At 42.9% G+C, this 14157-nt stretch overlaps 1 protein-coding gene and 1 long non-coding RNA gene across 5 annotated transcripts in view; one reads left to right on the top strand and one right to left on the bottom strand.

The window, feature by feature from the left end:
- Positions 1-267: 267 nt before the first annotated feature.
- LOC310672429 lies at positions 268-2967 on the bottom strand. The gene is made up of 2 exons (XR_014508569.1): positions 2859-2967; positions 268-383 (listed from the first exon to the last, which is right to left on the bottom strand). It is a non-coding gene; the product is annotated as an uncharacterized lncRNA (long non-coding RNA).
- Positions 2967-14157, top strand: part of RNF123 (ring finger protein 123) — an 87149-nt gene continuing 75958 nt past the window's right edge. The window contains exons 1-5 of one of the 4 annotated variants that reach the window (XM_083429341.1): positions 2967-3237; positions 7960-8077; positions 10210-10294; positions 11994-12073; positions 13134-13231. In XM_083429341.1, the coding sequence (XP_083285467.1) occupies positions 7996-8077; positions 10210-10294; positions 11994-12073; positions 13134-13231 (345 nt within the window). In that variant the 5' untranslated portion in view covers positions 2967-3237; positions 7960-7995. Of the gene's footprint in view, positions 4064-7959; positions 8078-10209; positions 10295-11993; positions 12074-13133; positions 13232-14157 lie in introns of all 4 variants that reach the window. The other 3 variants (XM_083429342.1, XM_083429344.1, XM_083429343.1) reach the window with 3 other exon arrangements.

Below are 14157 nucleotides of genomic sequence, written 5' to 3' on the forward strand. Positions count from 1 at the left end.
GAGAGAGAGAGAGAGAGAGAGAGAGAGAGAGAGAGAGAGATTATTTGTCAAAACATTCAGTTTACATAGAGCATAAAATGTACATAGTTTTAATGTATCAATAAAAGTTGCCTTAAAAAAAACCATGTAGCAAACAATGTATGATGGTCTACACAAACATAATCTACTCATACACATGTGTATAGGCTAGGGGCCATCAAAAATTGAGTGAGTGAGTGAGTGAGTGAGTGTGGTTGTGACAACAAATATAGAAGGCCAAAGCGTTGCTAAGAGAGTGCTGCAGGCTTTAGAAGGGCTCAAAATGGTGGAGAAGACCAAGATGGAGGTCACAAACTTACTCCTCAGTAGCAGAGATCTGGACAGGATTGCAGGACAGGTGGCATCTGCAAGCAAGAAACATTAAAGTGAATTGCAGTTCAGAAATAAAGTCTTTTATTTACTGATTATATATATATATGTGGCAGTGAAATATAACAACTTGGTGTGGATGTACACACAAACCAACTTCCAACTTCTCAGGAAAAATTAGGCGAACTAATAGGGAGAGATTTGGAAAGGTGCCAAAAGGCAGCTCACAGGCCGCGATCCTTTTTTATATTATTCCTGTTGAGATTATATCTCATTCCGCAATTAGATGTTTCCATACAGTACAGTACAGAGTACAACAGCAACCTGGTGGGGGAGTCTAATAAAATCAGAAGGAAAGCCAAAGGGGCATACATTTTTAAAGCTCCAGAGCCAAAAGCTGGAGTCACTCTGTTGAGAACTCAGAAGGCATCTTCTGCTGAAGCCCATTAGTCTATTTGATACCATTCTGCACAGTAATGCATGGATTTATCCTTCTGCAATTCCCTGTAGACATTGCTGGACAGCTCCCATCCTCCTTGATCGTTGCTAACACAAGCTGAGACAAGGCTGTAGCCCAACAACATCTGGAGGGCATTGGGTATCGTAGAACTTAGGTGACTATCCTTTAAATTGAATGAGCCATTGTTGGCTTTGCAGATATATTTCTCAAGCTGCTGGATTCTAACCACATTTAACCAGAACTAATGCCACAGGTTTCAAGACTTCCTTTACATACATGGTAGCTAGCTGGTGGCATCCTCAAGTGGTAATTCTTCACGGGGGGGGGGGGGGGGAGGACTGTGGGAATGTCACTAGAGCTCTGGACCCCCCCCCCAAAGGGATCACCAATACCAGGGACTGACAGGCTAGTGAACATAGGAAGCTGCCTTATACAGAGTCAGACCATTGATCTATCTAATTTGGTATATAAATAAACAGAAATCCATTACCAGCTGAAATTAGACAGTTGCCTAGCATATTGCTGTTTAGATGGCTACTGATGTTTTTTCCTGAAGCGCAACACAATCATTTTATGGGATATTAAATGTACAATTGTAGAAATTGTTTATTTTTGTTAGAGTCTTATTTTATCTTATTGTATGCTGCTTTGATAGCTTCTGTGATAAGGTTAATAAAGCTGTAAAATAAAATTTAAATTTAAAAAATCCACAGTAATGGACAGTATCTCTCCAGAATTTGGTCTCTTCTAGTTTACATAGAGATCCTGGGGACTGAATTTCAGACTTTCTGTATGCAAAACATATGCTATACCACTGAGTTGAGGTCCTCCTCCTAACGAATTACAGTGGTACCTCGGGTTAAGTACTTAATTCGTTCCAGAGGTCCTTTCTTAACCTGAAACTGTTCTTAACCTGAAGCAACACTTTAGCTAATGGGGCCTCCTGCTGCCACTGCACCGCCAGAGCACGATTTCTGTTCTCATCCTGAAGCAAAGTTCTTAACCTGAAGCATTATTTCTGGGTTAGCGGAGTCTGTAACCTGAAGCGTATGTAACCTGAGGTACCACTCTAATTGAAAACTGCCTTTTTAGTGAAGCAGATTTGAGGACACATGATGCAACCACCAACAAGTTTGGGTCTGACTAATGCCTGGATGCTGGGAATCCATATTACTTTCTTCCGCAATGACTGAAGAAAGGTGGGATATAAAATGTACTTAAGGGTGCTTCCTGATTGATGTTTATTGTAGGATTGGTGCTTGCCTATCCCCATGCCCAGAGGGATGCGGGTGGCGCTGTGGGTAAAAGCCTCAGCGCCTAGGGCTTGCCGATCGAAAGGTCGGCGGTTCGAATCCCCGTGGCGGGGTGCGCTCCCGTCTTTCGGTCCCAGCGCCTGCCAACCTAGCAGTTCGAAAGCACCCCCGGGTGCAAGTAGATAAATAGGGACCGCTTACTGGCGGGAAGGTAAACGGCGTTTCTGTGTGCTGCGCTGGCTCGCCAGATGCGGCTTTGTCACGCTGGCCACGTGACACGGAAGTGTCTCTGGACAGCGCTGGCCCCCGGCCTCTTGAGTGAGATGGGCGCACAACCCTAGAGTCTGTCAAGACTGGCCTGTACGGGCAGGGGTACCTTTACCTTTACCTTTTTTATCCCCATGCCCCCATCATTTCATCTGATTTCTGAAGGGAAACTGGTAAAAATTAATCTCAGGGTCATGTCTGGTAAATTATTCCCACATTGCAGGGGGTTGGACTAGATCAGGCATAGGCACACTCGGCCCTCCAGATGTTTTGGGACTACAACTCCCATCATCCCTGACCACTGGTCCTGTTATTTAGGAATGATGGGAGTTGTAGTCCCAAAGCATCTGGAGGGCCGAGTTTGCCTATGCCTGCTCTAGCATATGATCCTTGTGCCCCCCCTCCAACTCTACAATTCTAAGCGAGAACTGTCGTCCACCTCTTGTGTGCGACTTGTGAACGAGCTGTTTACAGTATGGTGACCCTATGTGGAAGCACCCTACGGAAGAAAGGCGGAATATAAAACGTACTTGTCATGTAAAACCCAAGGGCGGGAGGGAACCGGTCATTAACAGGAAACCCCAGTTGGAGTCTGGTGCAGCTGAAGCGGCGGGTATGTGCTCAGAATATCAGAAACTCGGGAGGCAGAGACAAGCAGGGGGACACGAGGAGGGGATGCATGTCTGAATTTGAACAAGAGTCAGTCCCATAGTCCCAGGGAGAGCAGCCTGCCGCCGCCTGTGCCGCCGGCTCTCGGGGGCGGCGCCGGCACAGGCGGCGCGAGATCCGCCCCAATTCTCCTGCTGCGGTTGAACCCTCCGCTTTGTGTGTCCCTGCCGACGCTCCGTAGCAGGGCGGATGTTGTGAGGAGCCGCTGCCGGGGCTGGGCGAGCCAGGCGTGGGGTGGCGGTGAGTCAAAGCGGCGGAAAGAGAGACAGGCAGGAGCGGAGGGGTCTCGCCGGGACTCCGGGGGTCGGGGAGCCCCTGGCCGGGGTGGGCGCGAGGGCCCAAGAGGGGCGCCTGCGAGAGGCCTGGCTCGGCGGCCGCGACTAGGCCCGGGTCAGCCGCTTGGGCAGAGTGCCGCGGCGCCGAACTCTCCGACCCGAGAAGAGCTCCAGGCTGCCCCGTCGGCTCAGGGAAGGCAACTCAGGGAAGGCGCTCCTCGCAGCCTCCAGCCACGCGGGGAAGCTCTCGGCGGTCAGCCCCGCAGAGTGGCCGTGGCCGCCGCCGCGCCGGTCCTTGGCCGGGTATCGCTGCCCTTGGCGTGGGTTCGTCGGGAGGCCTTTTCCAGGCAGGGAGCGGCTGCCGCCAGGTGCCTCGAGCCGCCGCCGCGCGCGCGCATCTTCCGTGCCCCTTTTCTCCCGCCTTTGCGCGCCTCCCTGCCGTCCCCGGCACCGTCCCTCTGCGCAGCGCTGACACCACCTCGGAGGAGCCCTGGTGGCTGTGGGGAAGCAGTTTGATTTCAAGTTTCCGCCAAAGGAATGCGGAGGGAGGGAGCCAATCTCCCCTCGGATGTGTCGTGGGGAACCTCAGTTACGCGGAGGAGGTTGTCAGTGGGAGCTTAAGCGTACCGCCTCAAACGTAAACCCCACTGAGTTCTAGCCTTTAATCCTATGCACACATTGCTTAACCTGGGAGTCCTTCTGAGCAGACAGCGCAGTCTGTGGTCACCATAGCGCCAGCCTATATACACTTACACAGAAATCACATTGATTTAAATGAGGTATACTCACCGGTGAGTGTTATGGGACTGCAGCCTGATTGTACTAGGCTCAGGGTTTGCATCTTTGCTGCCTTACCTTATGCTAAGTTTACTCTGAAGTAAGCACTCTTTAGTTCACTGGACTTTCCTCACAAGTAAGTGTGCATGGGATCAGATCATTAAATACTTTTCTTAATAAACCTTTGAATATGCAACAGTAGAAGCTGCTGCAGCGGTGCCAGACAGTGATCCAGATGTTGCAGTGCATGGTGGTTTAAAAATTACCTCCACCAGTGGAAAACTAGGAGTAATAATTACTATGCAGTGTAGAAATAGCTCCAAGGCTTTCACAACTCTTGAAGACCAGAGTTATTGCAGCATGGTATTCTGCAGAGAAACTAGCACTGTTTCAGATCCTTGTGGTAAACTCTAAATGTAATATGGAGTGGATTGGCATATGAATTTTCAGCTACATTTGTTGCTTAGAAGCAAAGCTGACATCTGCATAGTTTCCTTTGCCCCATTTACGGTGTAGTCCTTTTGCAAATAAATGGTTGTCATATTGTCACATGGTTAATCTGATAGTCAAAATATTCCAGCAATCAAGATAATTGTAGGATTAAAATTAATATAAAGTAATAACTTCTGTTTATTCAGATTGTACCCTTCAAATGACAGTTTTATATAACTCATGAAGGGCTCAGGCTGCAGTCCTATGCATGCTTCTTTGGGAGTAAGACCACCCGAACCTAGTGAACATAAGAAAAGATGCGCTTGATCAGACTAAAGTCCTATCTGGCCCTGCATCTTGTTTTCCACAGCAGCCAACCCAGATGCTCAGAAAAGTCCACAAACAGAACATGAGAGTAACAGCCCCTTTTCGCTGTTGTTCACCAAACAACTGGTATTCAGAGATCTTAGAGGTAACATGGCCACTGATGGCCTTATCCTCCATGGATCTGTGTGCTTCCCTTTCAAAGCCATTTAAATTGGTGGTAGTCACCACATCTTGTGGCAGTAAATTCCATGTGCTGAGTGAATAAGTGCTTCCTTTTGTCTGTCCTAAATCACCCACTATTCACTTTCATCATTAGATGACCCCAGGTTATGGTGTTGTGAAAGATGGGGGAAACTTAACTCTACTTCCTTTCTCTACAGCTTGCATAATTTTATATACCTCTGTCATGCTTCCTCTTGATTGCAATATTTCCTTGTAGGGGAGTTGCTCCAACTCACTGATTTCTTTGGTTGCCTTTTTCTGTACCTTTTCCAGCTCCTCCATATGCTTTTAAAGATATGGTGAGCAGAACTGAGATTTGCTTCTGAATAAGCCTGGGTAGGATTGTGCTGGGAAGGTCCTTGGCAACTAGGACCATCTCTGCTTTCAAAGATGTATTCTTCATAAAGAGGTCTACCATTTTCTGTTATTTCTAGTGGAAGAAATATCTGTGTATACTTTCAGTGTCGGGTCTCTAAGATCAAAGATTATTGCAAAACCCTGTAATGTAGCCTTGAAAATAACCACTTATTTGGTTGCCTAAGGTTATCTTCAGGTGACCAGGCAAATGAAATACACGGAAGTTGGTTTGTTTTGACTTTGAAGCAACAAACAAAAACAGATGCATAGGAAGGTCGCCTAGTATTGTTTGCCATTTTATTTGTGAAGTTCTTGTATTGTTTAAAAAACTAATTCATAATGCAGGTGCGCTTACAGCTTTTGGATTTTTAGAGATAATTCCTCACTAAATTAAACAAATTCTAATAAAATTGGTCCACTGTAAAACTAAACTGCTTCATAGTGTAAATGAAAACAATTCTTCCAGTCTTACTATACTCTCCTTGCTTGCCATCTAGCCTGTCAGCTGTATTTGCTGCTGTTGCCAAGGTTACTTTTTGTGTTTAAGTGTGAAAGGTAATGCTGAATTGTAAGTTGATGTTTTCATATTATTCGGAAGGAAGAACATGTTCCTGCTAATGTGGATGTAGAACAGATAGACATGATGGCCCAGTGTTTGGGGATTCGGGATATAGACTTGCTGGATATTATGGGACTGACAGTGACCGGATGTTGTATAGTCTTAGTTTATGGATAAAACAGTGTCTAGTGATATATAAAATAAGTGAAGTTCCTCAATATTTGCTTCAGTTTATAGTAGATGAAATGAACCTGAAAAAAAGATTGAAAATTGCAGTCTGAAAAAAAGCTGACCACATATTATATACTAAGGAAGTTCTTCTTGGGAATAGAAAATACACATGGAAAAGGATAGGTTATAAGCCACTTAGAAGGCATTTTGGCATATAAGCAACATATCAATTAATACAGTAGCAACATGGATGGAGGGCCTGTGGCCTTCCAGATGTTGTTAAGTGCCAACTCCTGGTCAGGGATAATGAGAATTGTAGTTTAAAGCATCTGGAGGGCAACAGGTTATCTTTTGGATGCATGTTTGATTAACAGAAAACCTTTAGGAATTCTACTGTACTGCATGTTCTTACACAGTCTTTGTATAACATCATTATACATTGTGTTTTTGTTTTAAGGCAAACAGATATGAGTCTTGTTCTGACTATCATGCTCTGTTTATATAGATAGAAAGCTTACAGCTGCTGTTGCAACCATTACTTTGAACTCTAGAGAGTAATGAAACAATTATTGACAAACACAAGTCTCCCGTAAAACAGAACACTAGTCATATAATTCTCCTGAGAGTTGTTTGGATATATAGGCATTAACTTTTTTTGTATTGCTATACATGTGGATTGTTACATAAAAATGGGGATGTGTTTGCCAATAGATATTTATTGCTGTTCAGATGGCTTCCCCCCTCCCTTTCTTTGTTTTTTAACTATATCGGGGTGGGGAAACTTTTCTGTCCAGTAGACCAAGAACCACCAGCAGACAGACATCCATGCAAAGACTTCAACTTTGGGGACAACAGTTAACATCCTTGAAGTGTGCTTCAAAGCGCTTTCCGTAGAAACCCGCATGGATACGCACTTCAAAGTACTGATGAGTGCTAAGAGACATTGTTTTTGAAGTGCATTTCCAGGTGGTTTATGTTGAAAACTCTTTGAAACCTGCTTCAGTGTAAAAGCCACATCTTTACCTGCCTCCCAGCTTATGTGTGGTATGGGGGAAATGGTCCAGGAGGCTGTATTAGGACCCCTGCTAGGCCTAATTAGACCCACCCAGAGGGTCCCTAACCCGGGATTATGCTTTGTGCATTCCCTCATTTTAAACCAAAACTTTAGATACATTAAACTATTCATTCTCTTTATGTATGTAGTCTTCAGTGAACATTTTTGGCTCTTATTTTGCTAGTTTTCTGTTATGACTAGGAAAAATGCAGATCTTCTTTTCTAGCTTTTCTTAAATCATTTTAAGTTTATGAGGCAAAATTTTCTGCATATTAACCTATGTGTATTCACGCTGCAGACAGTGAAATGCCTTGGAGTTTTTGTACTTGTTTTCTTAACAAATTTATAGTATATTGTTATAGGCAGTGAGTTTTATGCCAGAGTATGTACACATTTAGAAGCAGGGCAAATACAGTGGTACCTCGCAAGACGAATGCCTTGGAAGACGAAAAACTCGCAAGACGAGTTTTTTCATTTTCTGAGTTGCTTCGCAAGACAAATTTCCCTATGGGCTTGCTTCGCAAGACGAAAACGTCTTGCGCCTTTTTTTTAAAACCGTCAATGCATTCCTATGGGAAACCGTCAATGCACAGTGGTGCTTCGCAAGACGAAAAAATTCACAAGACGAAAAAACTCGCAGAACGAATTAATTTTGTCTTGTGAGGCACCACTGTACAAAAAAATGTGTATAGTTACCTTGCTACTTTCTTCCAGTTTTGTGAAGAGTTGCATCCTTCTTTGTTGCAAGTGTTTTCATTTCTAATTGGTCAATTTCCCCCCTATTTCAGCTTTGAGATTAGTGGCCATTCAAGTTGACCTGAATTATGACATCAAGAGCTTCTGGAACAACATTTTCTCGGAAGAACTATAGATTAAGCACAGAGCCTGAGAAGTCCAAGGTTGCAGGTAGGAATACTGTTGTGGATGACAGGGGGAAGAGGAGGCTGTTTTTACAAATCTTGTCAGCAAGTAATTAGGAGAGAGATTCACTGTTTTCAGCACCTTAGCTGTGCAAACAAAGTTGCCACCTATTCAAGTTTGCCACTTCATTGGCAGATACTTTTTTTGGGTCTTAGCTCAGTTGTGCACGCTAATGGCAAAGCTAAATCTGCTTAAAGGAATTAACATGTATTTGGTGTTTCACCTTTCATAGCACTCCAGATTTGTCCCTGGCACAATGCTATTAAATATCTGATGCATTGTTTAAGGCCAAGTGTTGGCCTAGTTGAAATGGGTTTGCTTGTCATCTGATGTAAAACAGTGTTGCCCTATGAGAGGCAGGGGAAAGCATGGATGGAATTTCAAATTGGGATAAAGGGTGTTTTATCTGTCTTATTTTATCTGTTAGTTTTTAATTCACACAGATGGAGAAGATGGTTTTGGTTAAGTCAGGAATGGGGAACCTGAAACCATGCTCTGCTACCCCCCAACTGTCATCATATGCAATGTTAGGTTTGGAATAGGTAAAGATGCGCCTGCAAAGGAACCATCCGGAGCCTGTCAGTTGTGCCTTGGCAAATGGGGGTTGCTGATTGATGCTGACAGCCTGTTGCCCATTTGCAGGCGCAATTTGGATTCAAAGCTCACCTGTAAATGGACATTTCCTTTGCAGACAGAAATTAGGTCTGAAGTGCTGGGATGCAATAAATAAATCACAACACTTGGATGAATGTGGCCCAGAGTAATTGCAGAATTCACCTGGTGGGAAAAGGTTTAACTTAATGCAAATTGATCCTCACTTGCAGTTAACAGGTGTTCTGGTTTGAAAAGATTGTTATCATAGAGAAATGATCAGCATGATCATTTGTGAATGCATTTTACCATAGACCAAGGTTCCTACTGATACAGGCTCTTGTATAGAACAGCTACTTGGTATTGGTAATTTTTAAAAGGGGACAGTTATGAATCCCATGCTCACATGTGTAATGCTAAGTTGTAGCTGTTAAAGAAAGTGCTAAGGAAACTTAGGGCATAACAAAATCCTTCTGTGCAGCTCTTTTGGTTTATTGTTTATTTGGCTTGTCCTTCATTGTCTGTAGGCTGGTCTCTGCACATTTGCATTATGACTGTGCAAAGAGAAGCAGAGGGACAAGGAGAGATAACAAGGACAGGCCAAATTGATCTGTCATTTCAAGCAACGTGCTGTAGCTCCTCCTGCCAAGTAACTCAAGAGAATGTGCAAACATTCAAATAGCAGCATGGCAACAATGAGGGGCAAGAGACACCTTAACACACTATTTGAATCCTTCAGGAGTAAATTTAGTAACTTTGCTATGAAAAAACCTGGAAGTAGAGTCTCAGCTAGAAACAACACTCTTTATGAGAGGCATGCTGTATCCTCTATTTGCTGTATATACTAAGACATATGGAAAAACATTTAGGTAGGTAGCCGTGTTGGTCTGACGTAGTCAAAATATATATATATATATATATATATATATATATATATATATATATATAAATGTACAGTAGCATCTTAGAGACCAACTAAGTTTGTTCTGGGTATAAGCTTTCGTGTGCAAGAAGTGTGCATGCACACGAAAGCTTATACCAAGAACAAACTTAGTTGGTCTCTAAGGAAAAACATTTGATAGAAATATAGCCTTAGAGGCATTGGCTGAAATTCTGTGTACACTTGGGAGTAAGTCCCATTGAATTCACTGGAGTCAACTTTCAAGTAAACCTATTAAGTGATTTATGAGATGATCTTATCAAAACTGATTTATTAATCTCCATATTTGTGCTGTTTAAGTACTACGATATAGTATTAGCTATATGGACAACAGCATAGGCTGAAGTCATATGATTTAGCCGCCTTACGGAAGCTAGCTCTGATCAGTGTCTGGATGGGCGGCCTCCTGGGAACCTCATGCAAACAGCTTTGAGTACTATGGAAGGAAGACAGGCTGTAAATGAAATAAATAAATGAAACAGGGCTGCCTAAGTTCATCTTGCCTCACTTGTAGAAGTAAAATTGGTATATTGGAGGTAATACCTGGTTGTTCCTTGCTGACTTGGCTTTTTACTCATTCTCATAGGGATAGTGAACAGCAAACTCCTGAATGATTATCTGCATCGCATCTTTCCCATTGCTGATGGAACTCAGCCTACTGCTGCATATAGGTACTGGACTTCTGATTCACTGAAGAGCAAGTTGTATTGTGGTGTTACTTTAATGGTACTGCTTAGGAACACAGCTGAATGTTGACCCTAGATGAGACAAAAGTTTCATTTTACTGCTGAAGTGTTTATGTGGTATAATGCTGATGGGCCTTTCAGACAGTAGAACTTGCATGCCTTAGTTTTGAAGGTGTGTATGAGAGGCCAAGGGTGTGGCAATTACTGATCTAAATTATAATTTCTGTAAATCTCGCTAAATGGCACTTACAAATGGCAAATAATGATGAAAGCTGAATGCCTTTAAACATCTGTACACTATTTAAGAAATATTTAAGGCTGTAGTTGTAACTTCACTTACCTGGGAGTAAGTCTTATTGAATTCAATTTGACTTCCTTCTGAGTAGACATGGTTAGGATCACACTGTTAGATTATTATTAAATACTTAAAAATGACTGACACAGGTCCACTATTAATTTAAATGAATGTGTCTCAATATGTTATGTTTATATTATGAAAACTAGTTTCAAGTACTTCTCATGTGAAATGATGTTAGCTTTCTTTGATTATTTTTTCATTTCTTTTGTGTGATTGTGATTTAAAAATTCCTTTACACTTGTTCCTTGCCAGTTATGTATAATCCTCCTGAATCGACTAGAAAATCACAAAACAAGGCCTTTAGCAAAGTCCTCTAATTTCATTTTCTTGTACACATTGGAATCCACGTATTGAGACCTCTCATGTGAATGTTGCTCTGGAAGAACGCCTGTTGTATGTTTGTATTTAAAGATCTGCTGGGGTCAAATTCCGCCCACTATATACTTAGCTTCTGAACTCACAACTGAGTTGTCAGTGCTACTAAAAATAACCTTCATCCCTTTTTCCTTCTGATGAGTAGCAGTTACCAGGAGGAGGAGAAGGAGGAATAGAGTTGTTTCTTGTTGTTTGCCACAGCTTTCCCAGTGTATAGTTGGAATGCTCCAATTCATCATTCTACCATGTTTTTGGGGTTGGTGTCAAAACTTTCAGCATTAAGTTCCTTTGGTTTATTCTTTAAAAGCTGGAAAAAGGAGCTTAGATTAATTCATAGCTCCTGTTGGATTTTGGGGTTCTGCTGCATAGGCCTCAACGCATTGTGATCCACCAACCTAATACAGCCCACCAACCACATGTGGCAGCCAACAGCAGCTCTCTTTTTTCTGTCTGCCTGGAACTTTAAAAACATAGCAGTGTTATGAAGCTGAAAGGACACAGGACCTGGCTGGTGGGTTTTATTCATCTTAGTCACAAATTGTGCATGTCTGCTTCACTACAGCAGTCCAATAGGAAGCCATAAAGAATCTTGGCAGTTGGGATTTGAATACTCTATAGCATTGTGTTCAAAATTCACACTAGAAGGAAAGAGTTGCAAAATAATGAATTTGTTCATGTTGTTGAGCACCAGAGTGTGTCTCTTAGAATCCATGACGTCATTTTCTCTATAGAAGCTATTTTTATTTGTCTAAGATTTTAGTTTCTGGTCCTTTCAAGTAGTTGTGTCCCTGGGCTATTTAATCTATTAAACATACCATGTAGCTTTATTAAATCAATAGTTTATGGAGGATCGTGCTGAAGTAGTGAAGAAACTCTGGTTAACAATTCATGTGAGTCTCTCCATGGGGAATTATATAAAAACTGTTGAAGGATACTTCACTTTATTCCTAGAAAGCACCTCTCCTTTCAAAACCTACAAGAACACGTAGAACAATTGCTGGCAGAAGATGCTGTCTCAGAAGATGGTCAAGGTAAATATATACAACATCTGCCATAAGTGCCAGCTCCAAGGGGCCGAGGGATTTTGTGCCCCCCATTGTTTGTTTGTTTTTTGAGGGGGCCGGGCCCCCAATGTTCAGCAGGAGGAGGAGGGCGAACACAGAGCCAGGCGCAGTGCAGCTTCACTGGCCTGTGGCTCCTCCTCCTCTTCCTCCTGCCGTATGGGGAAGGGACGGGGGAAGCAGCCTATACTGGAGCCAAGCGTGGCATAACTCAGTGGTCATTGGTTGCTGCTGCTGCTGCTACCGCCACTAGCTGTGAGCAGCTTCCCCCATCTTTACCTTGCATGGCAGAGGGAAGGGGAGGACAGAGGCTGTGCTGCCACCATGTTTGGCTCCATTCCCTGGCTCCTTGTGACCTTGCATGTGTGATGTCATGACATTGCACTGGGGCCCCTCAATCTTTTTCAGAAGCTGGTGCCTCTGGTGTCTGCTCATTTTGCAATTGCCTTAAGAGAAAGCAGAATAGCATATTATGGGGACTTTCCACCTAAACCTAGTTCCCTTCCTGGTGGTCTTTCTTTCTTTAAAAATGTATTTTTATTAAGTTTTATCAGATAAACATAATATCTATTTTGGGAAAAGAAATGGCCAACTACACAGAAGGTTTGCAGTATATCAGCCTGTTTGATGTTCAGAGCAGTATTCATTGAAACAGTTTGATTCATCCAAGCACAGTTCTCCATAGAGTCCCATGTGTGGAGGGTAGGTGACATGGGTCTTACAACGATAACACATATTCAGTATTTTTTCTATTTAATGTGTGTCATTGTCGAAAGACACATGTCACCTACCCTCCACACATGGGATTCTATGGAGAACTGTGCTTGGATGTATGAAATGTCTCTATCTTTGAGGAACGTCCTCTGTGTTCAGGAGAAGAAAAATAACCATATAATATCCTAACTGATGCTTGTGCCTCTTTCTTTTGCCATAAAACTGAACATAGAGTTGCCTTGTCTCAATTACTGTATCTCTTATGTTGTTGCTTCGCAAATATTTCTCATTGTCATTCCTTCAACTTTCATTTCAGATCAGGGGGTAGAGGGCAGGCTTGGCCCTTCTACTGTGGTGTTGGATCATACCAGTGGTTTTGAAGGGCTCCTGTTGGTGGATGATGACCTACTTGGGGTGAGTGTGAGGTAAACGCTGTGAATGGGCTGACTTGTCACTGGGGACTCTAGGTCGCTCTTTAAAGTCTGTGCTGGTGTTTTCTCACTTCATTTTTTGGTCTCTGTATGTCCTCACTCTCCTTTTGCTTTTGGGCTTAGGTGACACGGGTTCCCTGCTAATATTGTCTAATAAGCTGAGTGTGCATTTCCTATCTCCTGCCACTCCTCTTTCTGGAGCGAATCCCCTTCCTCACCATTAAGCAGCTTGTCAGCAGTTATGTCAACTGTGATGAAGGTTAACTAAGGTTACCATTTAGCTATAATCTGAGACTGCAGTTTGAGATTCTAATTTAAGGCAAACATTAATTGCTAATGTTGCTGACAAACTATTTAACTGAGGTTAATGGGAAAATTTTGTCTACGGAGTGAAGGTGATATGTGGAGAGACTGCATGTTTAAGAAAATATTTCCTATTTATTAATTGTGGTCAACATAGAGCCACTATCACGCTGCCATTGGTTTGATGTTAATAGAAAATGTGTTTTATGCTAGAGTTGCTGATAGGGTCTCTCCCTTTTGATAACACTTGTCAGGTCTTCATTATAACCTTTCCCTTTGGTTGCTGTTATAGCATGGTTCTTCTTAAGTTTTGAGTTCAGATGGTTCCTTGGTTCTTGGGAGAGCTGCTGGTGGTTCCCAGATTCAGGAATTAGGTACACAACTTTTGTGGATGGAGTTGCATTCTCCTTTAAGGATCGAATATGTAGTTTAGGGGTACTTCTTGATACCCAGGTGGCCACAGTGGTGTGGAGTGCCTTATTGCTGCTCCATCTGGTTCTCTAGCTGCTCTGTGTAGGACACAGTTCTATGAGCACAGTTGTAATGCAGAATGAGGCTGTGGACATTTTGAAGCGCTATACTGCCTGTGAATCATATAGCACCAAA

This window comes from Podarcis tiliguerta, assembly GCF_965153285.1.
Source record: "Podarcis tiliguerta genome assembly, chromosome: 2".
Classification (NCBI taxonomy): domain Eukaryota; kingdom Metazoa; phylum Chordata; class Lepidosauria; order Squamata; family Lacertidae; genus Podarcis; species Podarcis tiliguerta.